The sequence below is a fragment of the Camponotus vicinus genome, unplaced genomic scaffold, assembly GCF_025532165.1.
Source record: "Camponotus vicinus isolate PSW18456_S1 unplaced genomic scaffold, iyCamVici1.0 SCAF_1, whole genome shotgun sequence".
Classification (NCBI taxonomy): domain Eukaryota; kingdom Metazoa; phylum Arthropoda; class Insecta; order Hymenoptera; family Formicidae; genus Camponotus; species Camponotus vicinus.
The window spans coordinates 9454788-9468356 of NW_028141945.1; the positions used below are offsets into that span (position 1 = coordinate 9454788).

A 13569-nucleotide genomic window follows, 5' to 3' on the forward strand; every position below is an offset into this window, starting at 1 on the left:
TATATCGATTAACAACTAATTAATTTGTTTTGGCAGGAATATATTTCCCTGTCTCTCTCTCTCCCTCTCTCTACTTATCAAAAATGGTATTGTAGTAATAAATAGTATTAAAATCAAAATTAACTTTAGTCAAACATGGATTGAAAGATTATGCTCGCGAAAATTAATGCATATATTATCGCACATTATATACTTATATTATAACCCAAATTTACATAAACGTCACTAATTCTATAAATGGCTTCATTGTTGCGTTGTACTATAGAACCTAAGCAATTACGTCTAATACTATACATAATGAATTGAATTATTTTCAGTGTATACAAATGCATTAGGTTATATATTACACTAGAATGATGTATGTTACGATGCTGCAAACACCACTATTGTACCAGCAATAATTAAATGACGTATTAATAGCCATGACTCATATCTTCAGTAAGCCCTAGTACTCTGGTAAAGGATTATAAATTACATCGAGTGACGAATTCCTGCTAATGGCAATAGTGTTAATCTTTGAAATGGATCTACAGACAGAGATGCAGCATAATATCTTTATGTTTGAAATTAATGTATTTTTTATAGCATGGTATTTCTCAACAGTGACATTTTACGTAAATAATTTGGCAAACGAATTATCAAATACTTGTATAAACATAAAACAGAAATATTATTATACCCATGAAAAGAATTTATTTTCCATTAAACTTAAAAGCCCGTGTTCTCGATGCGGCGGTGAATTGCTCTTAAAGCGTTCGATTAAAGCGGCGCTGGCGAGCAAAAAATTCTCTTTAGCATAATCGCGAAGGAATGTAGCGAGAGAATTAAAAATATCGTGCGTGATATCTGAAAAAAATTTAAGTCGATTTTGAGGGCGAAGAAAATGTTTCCGATTGGAACGAATTTGGCGTTTCCTAATTGGAAAGGAGGCTGCTATCATTTATTTCGTTATGATGAAAGCACAGACTTCTATACAGGGTGACCCATTTTAACTTAGGCAGCCAAATAACTCGAAAAATAAGCAAGATAGAGAAAAATGTTTTAGACAAAAGTTGTATGGTTTCGAGGGGGCCATAAGATGGTATCATTGGTTTGACCTTGAAGAGTCATTTGAAGGTCACGTGAAGGTCACTTCAATTTTTTTAAATGGAACATCCTATATATTTTTGTACACTCTTGTAGCTCATCTCGAGAGCTTTCCAAAACACTATAATTAAGTACATTTTCGTTAAGTACTTTTTGAGTTATGAGGCTTGAAATAATTTCTTAATTTTACATAAACCGTAAAATATCTTGTAAAATATTCATTTTTCGATTACCTTACCTTAATAGTTTTATGTACAAAATAATGAGAGGAATCAATTGGTGTAAAGAAAACACATAGTTGTTTCGAAGAAAAAATATGTAATTTGCAATTAACAATTCCATATTTTTTCTTAAAAACAACTATGTGTTTTCTTTACACCAATTGATTCCTCTCATTATTTTGTACATAAAAGTATTAAGGTAAGATAATCGAAAAATGAATATTTTACAAGATATTTTACGGTTTATGTAAAATTAAGAAATTATTTCAAGCATCATAACTCTTAAAGTACTTAACGGAAAGGTACTTAATTATAGTGTTTTGGAAAGCTCTCGAAATAAGCTACAAGATTGTACAAAAATATATAGGGTATTCCATTTAAAAAAATTGAAGTGACCTTCACGTGACCTTCAAATGACTCTTCAAGGTCAAACCAATGATACCATCTTATGGCCCCCTCGAAACCATACAACTTTTGTCTAAAACATTTTTCTCTATCTTGCTTATTTTTCGAGTTATTTGGCTGCCTAAGTTAAAATGGGTCACCCTGTATATTACAGAAGTCTGTGAATGAACAGCAAAATTGGAATGAGATGATGATAAGGGATATGCGATAATGCCGGAAACTCACTAGGAAAACCGTAAAAATGTTACGATATCTGTCCAATTCAATTAGGAAATATTCATCTCTTAAAGAGCATTATAGAGCTATATTGATCGTTTATTTAAGGATACAATCCTTATGATAATGATAATTCTGTACTCAACGATCGTATCTAATCGTGCTTTTATCTTGTAAAACTGATAAAAAAAGATTTGAAACTATAATTTTCTCTTTATAATAAATAAAAATTACATAAATTATGCGATTATAGATTACTCAATTGATTAAAAGTTCCTATATGAGAGAATTTTATATATAATAATTAAAAATATCCAATATATTACAAGTATTTCGATCAGATTCGGATTAAAATTTTTTGCATGTATAATTTTAGTTGCAAATGCAAAGCATTATTAATTTTAACTTTATGAACTTTATTTATCATAGTATCGATAGCAAAAACATCGATAGTATTGAATATTTAGCTTAATCTCTTGTATTCGTGTTTCTTCGCTAAATTTTCTGTTTACAACAATATGGTTAAATTCGTAGCTCATTCATCATTCGGTATATTTCATAGGCCAAAAAGAAGAACATCCAAGGATTATTCGAGTTCACACATATTTACGTAAAATCATAAGATGGTTTTACATATATTTGTGCTTGGCATAATTAAAAAGTGACAGTAACTTAACCATCATTTATTATTTCAGTATAGCCAAGTTTGACAAATTAGACAGTTATACTTCAAAAGCGTTAAGATTACGAGTAAATCCTGAGATTGATGATTTTAACAACAAAAATATTAAGAAGACTTTAAAAGTTCGAAGAAATACGGATTTATATAGAAGCAAATTAAAGGTTACTCCGTTTACTGTAATTTGTTTATATAATTTTCTTTCCAATATGCCATTTTATATTATAATGCTAAAGCAATAACGGTAACTGAAGCAATAACGATAACTGACTTTAATAGGTATAAGATACATGGCGGATATTTTTTTCTTCGGCTTCAGTTCTGTAGTGATCTTTCGTAGGTCAACTTTGATATTCTCCTTATTTAACGTATTCGTTAAGAAGTTTCAATATCGGAACATTATCGATGTTATTTTTTATTGCTGTCATATTTTACAATTTTATTGAAGTTTCTCTAAATTTTCAGTTCTCTCTCTCAGTGCTTCTTTTTTAAAGCGAATACATTTTGTAAAAATTAAAGATAAAATTCGTAATAAAAATGAATCAAATATTGTTATTATATATTATTGCTATTCGTAATGAAATAATATTGATGTATTTTATTTTTAATATTTACGCTCTTTTTAAAAAATATTTCATTATTTGTAATAAATTATTTATATATAAAATAACTTTTTCCAAATTATGTCATTAATTTAAAACACATTACCAATTAAGTACATTAATTTTTAAAACAAATTAACGATATCAAAATAACATATGTCTGTGATATATATTCCATCTGGAAAGATATCTAATATATGTGACGTAAATCAGTTGTTGCATAGATTGAGATATTCATTTTTATAAAATATGAGGAAAGCTCAATTTCTAAGAATAATGTTTGTACAGATTGCGGCGTTGTGTAAAAATGCGTTGATAGGTTTAAAAGTTTTAACGAGACAGCTGAGTAACGGAAAGGCTGTCGAGAAATTCGATAAATAGAATTCCTACGACATACATCGCGATTTCCACAGGATGTCAGTGTACTCTGTGTACAATGAGAGGCTTTTAAACTTTCGGATTCAATGACGCTCAAGGTGTTTTCCAAAATTGTAAAGATGAAAAAAATTTATACGGAGTTTGTTTGCTAAGAGAGCTTACTCTTCCATAATGAAAACTAAACAAGCTTGGCCCATCTATTGTATTTTGATAATCGCATTATCATAAAATAGAGAGCTAATAAAGCAAAAAAAGATATTTTTTGATTATTAAAAATATTTCTTTAATCAATAATTATTAATGATTAAATTATATATAATATTAATTTCTTTAATCATTAATCTCGCTTAAAATAAAGGATACATAAGTATATATCTTAATTTTAATAGATATCTTTCCAGTTATACAGACTGTGTTATAAGAAATCGATTTTAATATAGTGCTTGATAAAACTTTGAATTTTCAATGTTGACTTTTCCTCGAAACATCATAGTGAAAGTTTCTTATAAAACTTAAAAGATACTATCTTCGATTTTAAAAATTTAATTAAAAATGTATAATAGAAAAAGTAAAATATGTAATATATGTTTGAAATTTTCTTCAAAGAGACTTAAACCTTTCGCGAAAAGAAAAATTAGATCTTATAACTTTAAATTTACATTAAGATGTAATTTAATCAAAAATTCCTTAAGAAATATTTGCTTTGTAAAATATTTGATTTGTAATCCTAATTCATTAATTTGGAAGATTACATTATTATAGCTAACTTTAATGTAACTTTTTTTACTTAAAAATTTGTATATAATTAAAAATATAATCACAACAGAAATATTTTGCTTAATTAAAAAAGTTACATTATTTACATGTATTTTATGATATAATGTATAATGACAAGATTACTGCGAGCGAATATTGGAAGAACGTGCTTCGTAATCAGTGGCTGTTGGTGTTACAAGGAATTGTAATAATAATCGTAATTCTTACTATGGGAATATGGATGAAATATGAATGTAAAGAGGACAATTTTGTTGATGACAATTTTGTGAAATCGTGGCATTCAATTATTGAGCAATTACAAGAAAGTATTATCGAAATAGGAACGGAATTACGGTATTTATATGTTAATAAATTATGTTAATAAATTATTCTAAAAAGTTTAAATATAATTGTTATCTAATCAAAATGTACAATACTTAGAAATTTACAAATCATTTTCTTTTCACTTATCAAAAATTATTTTTTGCGATAATAAATGCGTAAATCGACTTGAAGTTAAATTAAATTAATTTACATAAATTAATTTACAGGCCGTGTTACGATAGTGAAGCGGATACACAGCAAAAAAGAAGAGCAAGCATTTTAAAACGAAAACGTATTTTCGTAAATGAATAATGCTTTTCTTATGAAACAAAATAAAATTAAATAAATATATTTTTTACAAAATTGTTTTGTGAAAAAATAATTTGTTGTATTTTATAATATTTTTTAATTGAAAACAGAAAAGAATATAAATAATATAGTATAATAATAATATATTTTTTATATTACAAATAGAAACTATAGTGGCTTTTATAATTTTATAAAAATATATATCAGCAAGATTTACAAAATTCATTATTCTTATTTAATTATTTTTATATATATTTTTTATAAGACACACGGACAATTTAAATATCATTCATAAAACACATTGGTTACACAAACTATTGTTTTCTTAAATTTTCTGTTTTATTGTTTCATGTGATTAACATCCTCAAAAAAATGATTCGTAATAAAGCATGTTGCCATTACAAGATGAAAACTAGTTTCAGCTACATCTATCCATCGTGATATTTGAAATTCTATAATTCAATATAAATTGATAAAGCATTATATAAATAACAGTTTTACAGATATAATTAAATGGAATGCGATTACTATTATAAACAAATTAAAAAAGTGTAATTAATACGCCCCAGCATAATTATAAATGTGGAGCAATGCAATAATAATTATTTTAACAATATCATTATGTAAACTATAGATTGCGTTTTCCCCCAAATTTTTAATTGATTATAAAACTATATATTAATCCTTTGAAATATATAAAACTAAAAATACAAAATTACTCGGCGCGCTGTTTACCTTTCATCTCAAATTATAAATTTTCAGTACTGAGTTTTTCCAATTAGGAAAGATATCAAGCCAATTAAGGAAGACCAAGAATTAGTGTGACATATCAATTAACGAGATATTGATATTTATGATTTTAATTAAAAAATTAACGAAAAGTACTTTGATTATAAAATATGATTGACAGTATGATTGAGATAAAACTAACTGAAAGAAAATCTAACTGAAAAGATATAAAGAAATCTACAAACTTACTTTTTTGTGTTTTATTCAAATTGTCATGTATCGGTGACATATTTAGGTTAAGACACGTGATGATATTCAAAAGCATAGTAAAGCATTACCATTCCTGTACATACTTTGATAATATCATCACCCATACTTTTTTTTTAAAGTATAATTTCAATTGCTCGATAGATGATATAATCACCAAAAAATTATAACGTTTCCAAAATTTGGACAGCAATGCGAGAAGATAGAGTTCAAAAATATATGCGATTACCTTAATATATTCCGGATCTTTTTTGTTTTACAAATTTCTTTATGCATTAAAATTTAAAAATATTAATAGATTGAAGAAATATTTTTTATAAAATATTAATTGATTTAATTAAATCAGTATTATAACCAATTGAATGTAAATCAGCCGTTTGTTAATTCGTTAAATTAATTTTTTTCAATAAAAGGCACTTTCCATTTTCTATATAATAATCATTTATTATACACAAAACACAAACGAACAAAAGATAGTGATTAATAAATATTATATAAAAGGTAAAAAATCATGGCAATATATCGATCAATCATTAAATTGAAAATTAATAGCTCTCATTTTTAAAATGAAAATTAATAGCTCTCATTTTTCACATGGTATCACTTTTTATGAAAAATGAATATAATAGTTGACATATTTGAAGTTTATTTTCATTTATGTGTGTCTTCTTTTTTATTCATTTATGACTTAAAATTACTTTTGCTACCCATATATATTAGAAACAAAATATTACTGAAAATGTGCGTATTAAAATAAGATATATATTGATGCATAAATATATTAATAAAAATTATCACGTTGTATTTTTGTCTACATTGACATCATAGTCAATAAAATTGCATCCAAGATTTCTCTACTCTGTTATAATGAGAGAAACATTTATAATTTGCAAGCAAAATTACGTTACGGGGAATTAACATTCGTTTTAATCTGTAAATCTTTTCTTGGAATTAGTAGACTGGGAAATTTTGTTATTATGTTATTACTCAAACAGACTGCAGAGCAAATCATATTACTGTGTAGTTTTACGATTTTTTCATATGTGTTGGTATTAAAGAAAAATAATAATTCTTGCTTTATTATATATATTGCTACACTTTGTATTTTTGTGTCATCGATAGAATGTCTCATAAGCTTATGAATCTACATGTAAAGAGGTGCTAATATATTAAGTACAAATGTCTAGTCGTAGAAAATGTCGATCATATTTCTATAACTATATTCACAACTAAATCGTATCATATCGAAAATAAAAGGTATCGAAAATCGAAAGATTTTTAAATAGTCTAACCTTACGCTGTTGCGAACTCTTGAGTTCTGCGAATGATCAATGATAACACTAACATGTGGATAAGCAAAATATATTCAAATCCCGATTTACAGAAACGTGATGCATCGCTCGCTATATTATTCAAAAAATTCGTAAATGCGCGCTACAGCATAGAAGTTACGTTCTGAATCACACTACGTGACACTATCACTCTAATGATTAATATAAATTAACTTAAATTAAAATAAATAATGTCGAAAAATGAAAAAGTAGAATATACCAATGGTAAAAAAAATCAGAAAGATATTCAGTGGTTTAAAAATTATGAAAAGCGTAGCAAGACTAACCACTTTGAGAATCTGAAAAATAAAGACATATTAAATTACATTAAGGATATCCAACAAAATTGTCGCCTCGAGGTGAGTAGCGGTGACGAGGATTATGCTGGCACAAAAAGATCCAGCAATTGCAGCGTAAGGTATTCAGGTACACGATTTAAATCATTTAAAAAAGTAAAATCTAAGATAAAGTCAAAGAAAAATAAAGATGCGACTGCTTTGGAGAGAAAGATAAAACGGTCTTCTAATCGTAACAGTATGGATGCTTGCAATTATTGCTGTCCGTCGCAAAAATCTCATTTCTACAGCAATCTTGATTTCACCGTACATGAAAATTCTGGAAAATATTTAAATACTGTCGTTAAAAAATCTACTCATCGATATTTAAAGCCATCGAGTAAGGGAAATTCCTACAACTATCGCGAATCTTCACCGAGATTCTATGGTTCGTATTCCAGGGGTCACCAAACGTGGCCGGCAGTTACCAAAATGAACAATCTCGAGGTTATCAAAACCTGGTCTCAAGATGTCATTCCCGAGCCCAAAATTAATGACTCTAGAATTATCGACAGAAAATCTGCAAAAATTCATACATTTAAATCATCGCGCAGGAAAAAATTTGATAAGTCGATTTATTCAAATATCGCGTCTTCCAGTAAAAAGACGAGAAAAAAAAATCATATCGACGATCAGAAAATAGATACACAGAGGAGGCAATTAAACAAAGAAAATAACGTCAGTGACTTTATAAATCAGCAGTCTTTTAATAAATTTTATTCTAACCGAAGTCATAAATCAGCCGAGCTCTCTTATCAGGATTTATTGCAGAATGGAGGCTATAGAAGACATTATAACTCCGGATATCGTTATCCTGTAAAGAGATCCAAACAATCGACTTCTTGGGGTTTGAGTTCGCGATCCAACAGGTTGACCGAAATGCCTGAAACATCGCTGCCACTACGACGTACTTCGCGAAGGGAGAACGAAATGGGATCTCCCCTCAAAGCATCTAGCCCCATTATGGGAACGTTAATCGATAGGAATTACCAACGAGCGCGGGAGTTGAAATACAAGAATAACACGAATCGACGGCGACGAGAGCCAGGCATTTTAAGGGAACGTGGGTCGCCGTGTTATTGCAGGCCGTGTTTCTTAAGAGAATCTGGGAAGCTGTGCGAAGTGGTACGCACTAACGAGAATAAGCAATGGCTCGGCTGTTGTTGTGAGGACGTCGAGCAAGATGAGACGATCGATTGCTCGAGTTATTGTCGTTGCCCAGAAAACGTGAACAATTCCGCCTGGCGGGATTATCGGCCGCAATACGAGAGCATCCGTCGATCAAACGAAACGAGCAAACGGATCAATTACACTGAAAGGGAAATAGCGCTACGCGAAATGTTGCCTAAATCGATGCAGTCGCAAAGTGCTGATACAGGAGAATTTGATTTCAATTTATCGACGAAAGCAGATCTGCGACATGAAACGGCATATGATGATTTTGCGTTTGACAGATCTGAGACAATTTTTGATACCAGGAGAAATGATTACGACGGTAAGATCGAATTGGAAGAGTTAAAGCCGCACACATCATTTCCGGATGATTCGACTCAAGAGTATAAATTGAGCAACGAGAACCTAAAGAACAGCCGAGAAGAAACGATGAAAACGCGTAAAACGTTACGAAAAAAAGCTACCAAGAGATATCCTTTGGGCAAAGAATTATCTTTCGAGACGAGAAAAACTCCTAGGAAAGTTGCTTCAAGAAATTACTCGAGATTAAGACACGACGCTGCAGAATCCACGTGCGAATGCAAGGAACCCTTCCACGATCCTCCAGCAGTGTGTTTAACTGGTTCTTGCACGTGTATCGGGAATAGCGAGAATGCTGAAAGAAGTGACAGCGATTCACACAAGATCCCTACTGTCTGTTGTTGCTGCTCTTCACCTTCTTTTCACGACGAGACGGATCCGGTAAAGAAACTCGAATCTTTCTGCGAAAAAGTGAAGGCGGTAAATCAGAACGTATTTCGCAAAACATCGAGATCCGCTTTTTCTAACGCAACGAGAACCAACGCGCACCAATATTCTTGCGGCGCTAACGACGAGCAGAATCGATCCGAAATTAGCACTGAAACAACCACCCGAGTCTCAAAGCCTATCGAGAGAGAATGGTTAACGGATCCTACTCGCCTGAGATTCGGCAAACCGAAGAAGCATAGTCGTGGCAAGCCTAGTTTAGAGAAGATTCTCATTTATCCGCCGCGGGGAGAAATCGGGCCACCTTTGACACTCTACAAACAATCATCAAATATAAACTGCCGGGTGAAGGGCGACGTTAACACGGGATTTCGCTACAGCGTGACGTACGTGCAAAAATTCGTGAGCCCATCATGGATGCCTAGTTTATCGCCACAAGTCCCTTCGTCGGAGACAGAGGAAGAATGCGACTGTTCCGCCGATTACGGCTGAATCGGCGATGAACGTGATTGATTTCGTCTCTTCGAAGATGAATCTGTTTCGAGATGCCATATACGGAGGAGTTATATATGGAGCAATTACATTAATGGAGTGGTATGAATGTATATCTTCATGTTGTCCATAAACCTCGTTTCACTTACTCCGGCAATTGCGTGCATAATCAAATCGAATCTTGATTGGTATAAGAAAAATTGTCTTATGAGGGCATATAATTTTGAGATATAAAACGAGCCTTTCAAATCTTGCAAATCTTTATTGATAGATCTTTGATTCGCAAAAATTATAAATAAAACGTATAATCTAGAAAATATATATTTTGATCGTTGCATATTTAGAATAACTTGCCAAAAAATATATTTAATGTTTCTAATTTTTTTTTTCATAGAGGTAACTTGTATTATTTTAAATTATATTATTGTAAATGATAAATATTATAACATATATATACGTACAAATTATTTTGTTAGATAAAAAATAGGAAAATGAGATAAAACCAAGGATAAACCGTGAAATACATGTTTGCATTGTCAATTGCAAGATTTTTTTCTAGGCCCTCCTACACAAACTCTTACGCAAGTTTTCTTCTCAAATGCGAAGAATAAGCAAATTTTAGTAACGAGTTACAATCTAAACCGGAATGAATTTACTTATGCAGCATTATCTAAGAACGATATACTATTCAATAAGAAGCTCAGCAAGCAATTCGGATAGCTTTTTCATCATGCGAATACAACCCTTTAAAATAAGTGATTTTTCTTGTTAATTTATATTACATATTCATGAAAAATAGTATAATAGCGCTATTCTCTTTCAAATAACATTACAATTAAATTAGGGAAATCTATTTTAAATTCCTCCTTTTTATTCCGATAAATCGAGACAATTAAATCATATGCATCATATTCCATTATATTAAATAAATTATCGAAGACATCATAAGTTACTATAAGTTCCATGTTTGGAACAAAAATATATTAAAATCGAAAGTATCTTGTATGTTATAATTATTGAATAAAATTGTGAACGATTGTGAACAATACTTATCTTATCAAATTTACATTTTCTATCTATTAATCTCTGCCTAAGAATAATAATAAATTCATGTTAACGAAATTTATTAAAGGCTTTATATATAATAATTTCAGTATACATACATCATATGCTACATGTATAGCTTAAGCTTGACTATTTCGAATTGGTACGCAGGTGTTTGCAAGAGGATCGACTTACAATATTAGCGTAAAGCGTGAATTCTCTAGAGATTCTAAAAGTCTTGTGCTCTACTACTGCTTTCATATCTAAGATTTGTAATTTTGAAAAAAGATATATCACATTATTTCTTGAAAATGAATACAAAACACAAAATAGGCAAGATACAACAGAAATTTATTTCAAATACGTTCCAAAAATATTAGCGCGTACAACGAATTTACGAAAGACAAATCTCTTTCATATTTAATAGTGCAATTTTGAAAGATATTCAGGGTGTATCCCGCAGAAAAGTTTCTCTTCAAAATATCATAAAACAAGATAAGCAACATGAACAAAAAAAATTTAATCTCTTTGAATATGCTTTTATATATTTTATAATAATATATATAATATAATCTCTCTCTCTATATTTAACGGATTCTTTTAACAATTTAATACATTATTTTTTATGTCCAGTATATAACGTCAACAAATTTGCTATAAAAAAACATCTAAAAGATTTTGGGATACACACACAAACGTACATGTGCGTTAACATTTTCATCATGTATTGTTTCAATATTGCTATTTAGTCTACAAGAACTGATGTAAAGTATTTAGATGATTTCAGGTAGAAACTAGATGTCTTTGAACGATTTCGTTGAGCGTGGTTTACCACAGCAAATCACTTTGAGATTTGTTTCTCTCGTTCTTCTCTCTTTCATTATTGGAAAAGACAAAAGAGTTTACGCGCGTATCAATTTTCAGACGCAAACGATCAGACGTTTTATAATGTCATGTTTGATCTTTTATTCTTTTTTTCCTTCATCATTCTTTCTTATCATGGTTGCATGCGTATAACGACAATTTTTTAAAGGAAATACTGAAGCGAAGCTAATGATGATTGGCATAAAGGAGTTAAACCTTTAATGAGATCGCATTTTTCGTCTATCCGATAAACGAATGAACGATGCTTTTATGTATGTGTACACAATTTTTCAGCCTTTTAAAGAAAACCACAACTAAAACTACATTTGTAAAACTATTTGTTTGTTCACAAATAATCCTGTAAGTAAAGCTTGACATTTATTTTACTGTCAAAATTTATTCGCAAAATATATTTAATTTTAAATGCAATTATATGTTTGAATTTATTTTAAGAAATGATGGAAAAAGAGAAGAGATGAGAAAGATCGTACTCGCAGCTTATTTAATATATGAAATATAAAAGAGAAATATCGATTATTTTCTTAAATAAATTATAAATTACACTGGATGCATTTTTATTAATATTATATAATTTATTCTGATTTTTAGTGACATATATATCATAATTTTTAAAGAATTATGTTGATAAGTTTACATTAACTAATACGATCACACATTAATGAATAGAATAATCTATTAATGTTAAAACAGATAATGATAGGCAACTTTAAATTTACGTCACGCAACAATAAATTAGATCACCGGGAATGTCTGTGTGCTACTATCGTCCTAAAACTGGAGAAAAGAGTGTACTGCGATAAAATTGACAGTGACGGATGCATATATACAAGGTGCACTCAGTGTAAAAAAACGATTTCTGGTTGGATTACAAACCATTATTTATGGCCAAAGTAATGTTTGGTTCCCAGATTTTTTTTTTAAATAGGATTCAAAATAAAATTGAACATGTTTAAGAAAAAACGACATTATATTACATTTTATACGTTATTTAAAAGATGTATAGTTTCACATTTAATTAATGTTTCTATAATATATTCTTTAACAAATAAAAGCTCTCGCAAAGGAAACTCTCATGCAAATAATTATCTTAAAAATTTTCAATTACAATATTTTTATTGTATCGATATATTTTCAGTATCGTCAAAAAAATAATATATATATTTTTTCAAATCTATAGAAAGAATTATACCGCCCTCAGAATATATAGGTTATTATTTTTTTCCACTGAAGCGTGTCTCTTAAGAAAATATTTTCTTTTGATTATATTTTTATAAATAAATGTAAAATCTCTTGTGCAATGGACGAAGAAATAGAAAGATATGCGCGAGTTTCCTACATTGTGGATATGTCAGTGTTCATATATTTTAGATAACACAGAATATCCCAGCATTTTTGCAACAACTTTTATCCACAGATTTATTTTAATTTTTAATCGATCTTTCTCGCAAAAATTTAACTTAATTCTTGTCTTTCATAAATTTTTATTATTCAACCTTGTAAATATCAATAATTAAATTAAGTATTATATATTTGTAATATATCGTTTATAAATAAAGATATATTTATTATTATTTGATATATATGTTCAGC

The 13569-nt window shown here is 29.3% G+C and overlaps 3 protein-coding genes across 4 annotated transcripts in view; 2 read left to right on the top strand and 1 right to left on the bottom strand.

Moving 5' to 3' along the window:
• Positions 1–13569, bottom strand: part of Tk (tachykinin) — a 57469-nt gene that overhangs the window by 14182 nt on the left and 29718 nt on the right. The window lies entirely within an intron of this gene.
• LOC145971347 (uncharacterized) lies at positions 2409–5073 on the top strand. The gene is made up of 4 exons (XM_083098893.1): positions 2409–2538; positions 2624–2771; positions 4483–4697; positions 4895–5073. The coding sequence occupies exons 1-4, from the start codon at positions 2447–2449 to the stop codon at positions 4977–4979; spliced, it is 540 nt and encodes a 179-aa protein (XP_082955019.1). The 5' UTR covers positions 2409–2446; the 3' UTR covers positions 4980–5073.
• Positions 7240–11007, top strand: LOC145972924 (uncharacterized). The gene is made up of 2 exons (XM_083101970.1): positions 7240–10152; positions 10610–11007. The coding sequence occupies exon 1, from the start codon at positions 7495–7497 to the stop codon at positions 10048–10050; it is 2556 nt and encodes an 851-aa protein (XP_082958096.1). The 5' UTR covers positions 7240–7494; the 3' UTR covers positions 10051–10152; positions 10610–11007.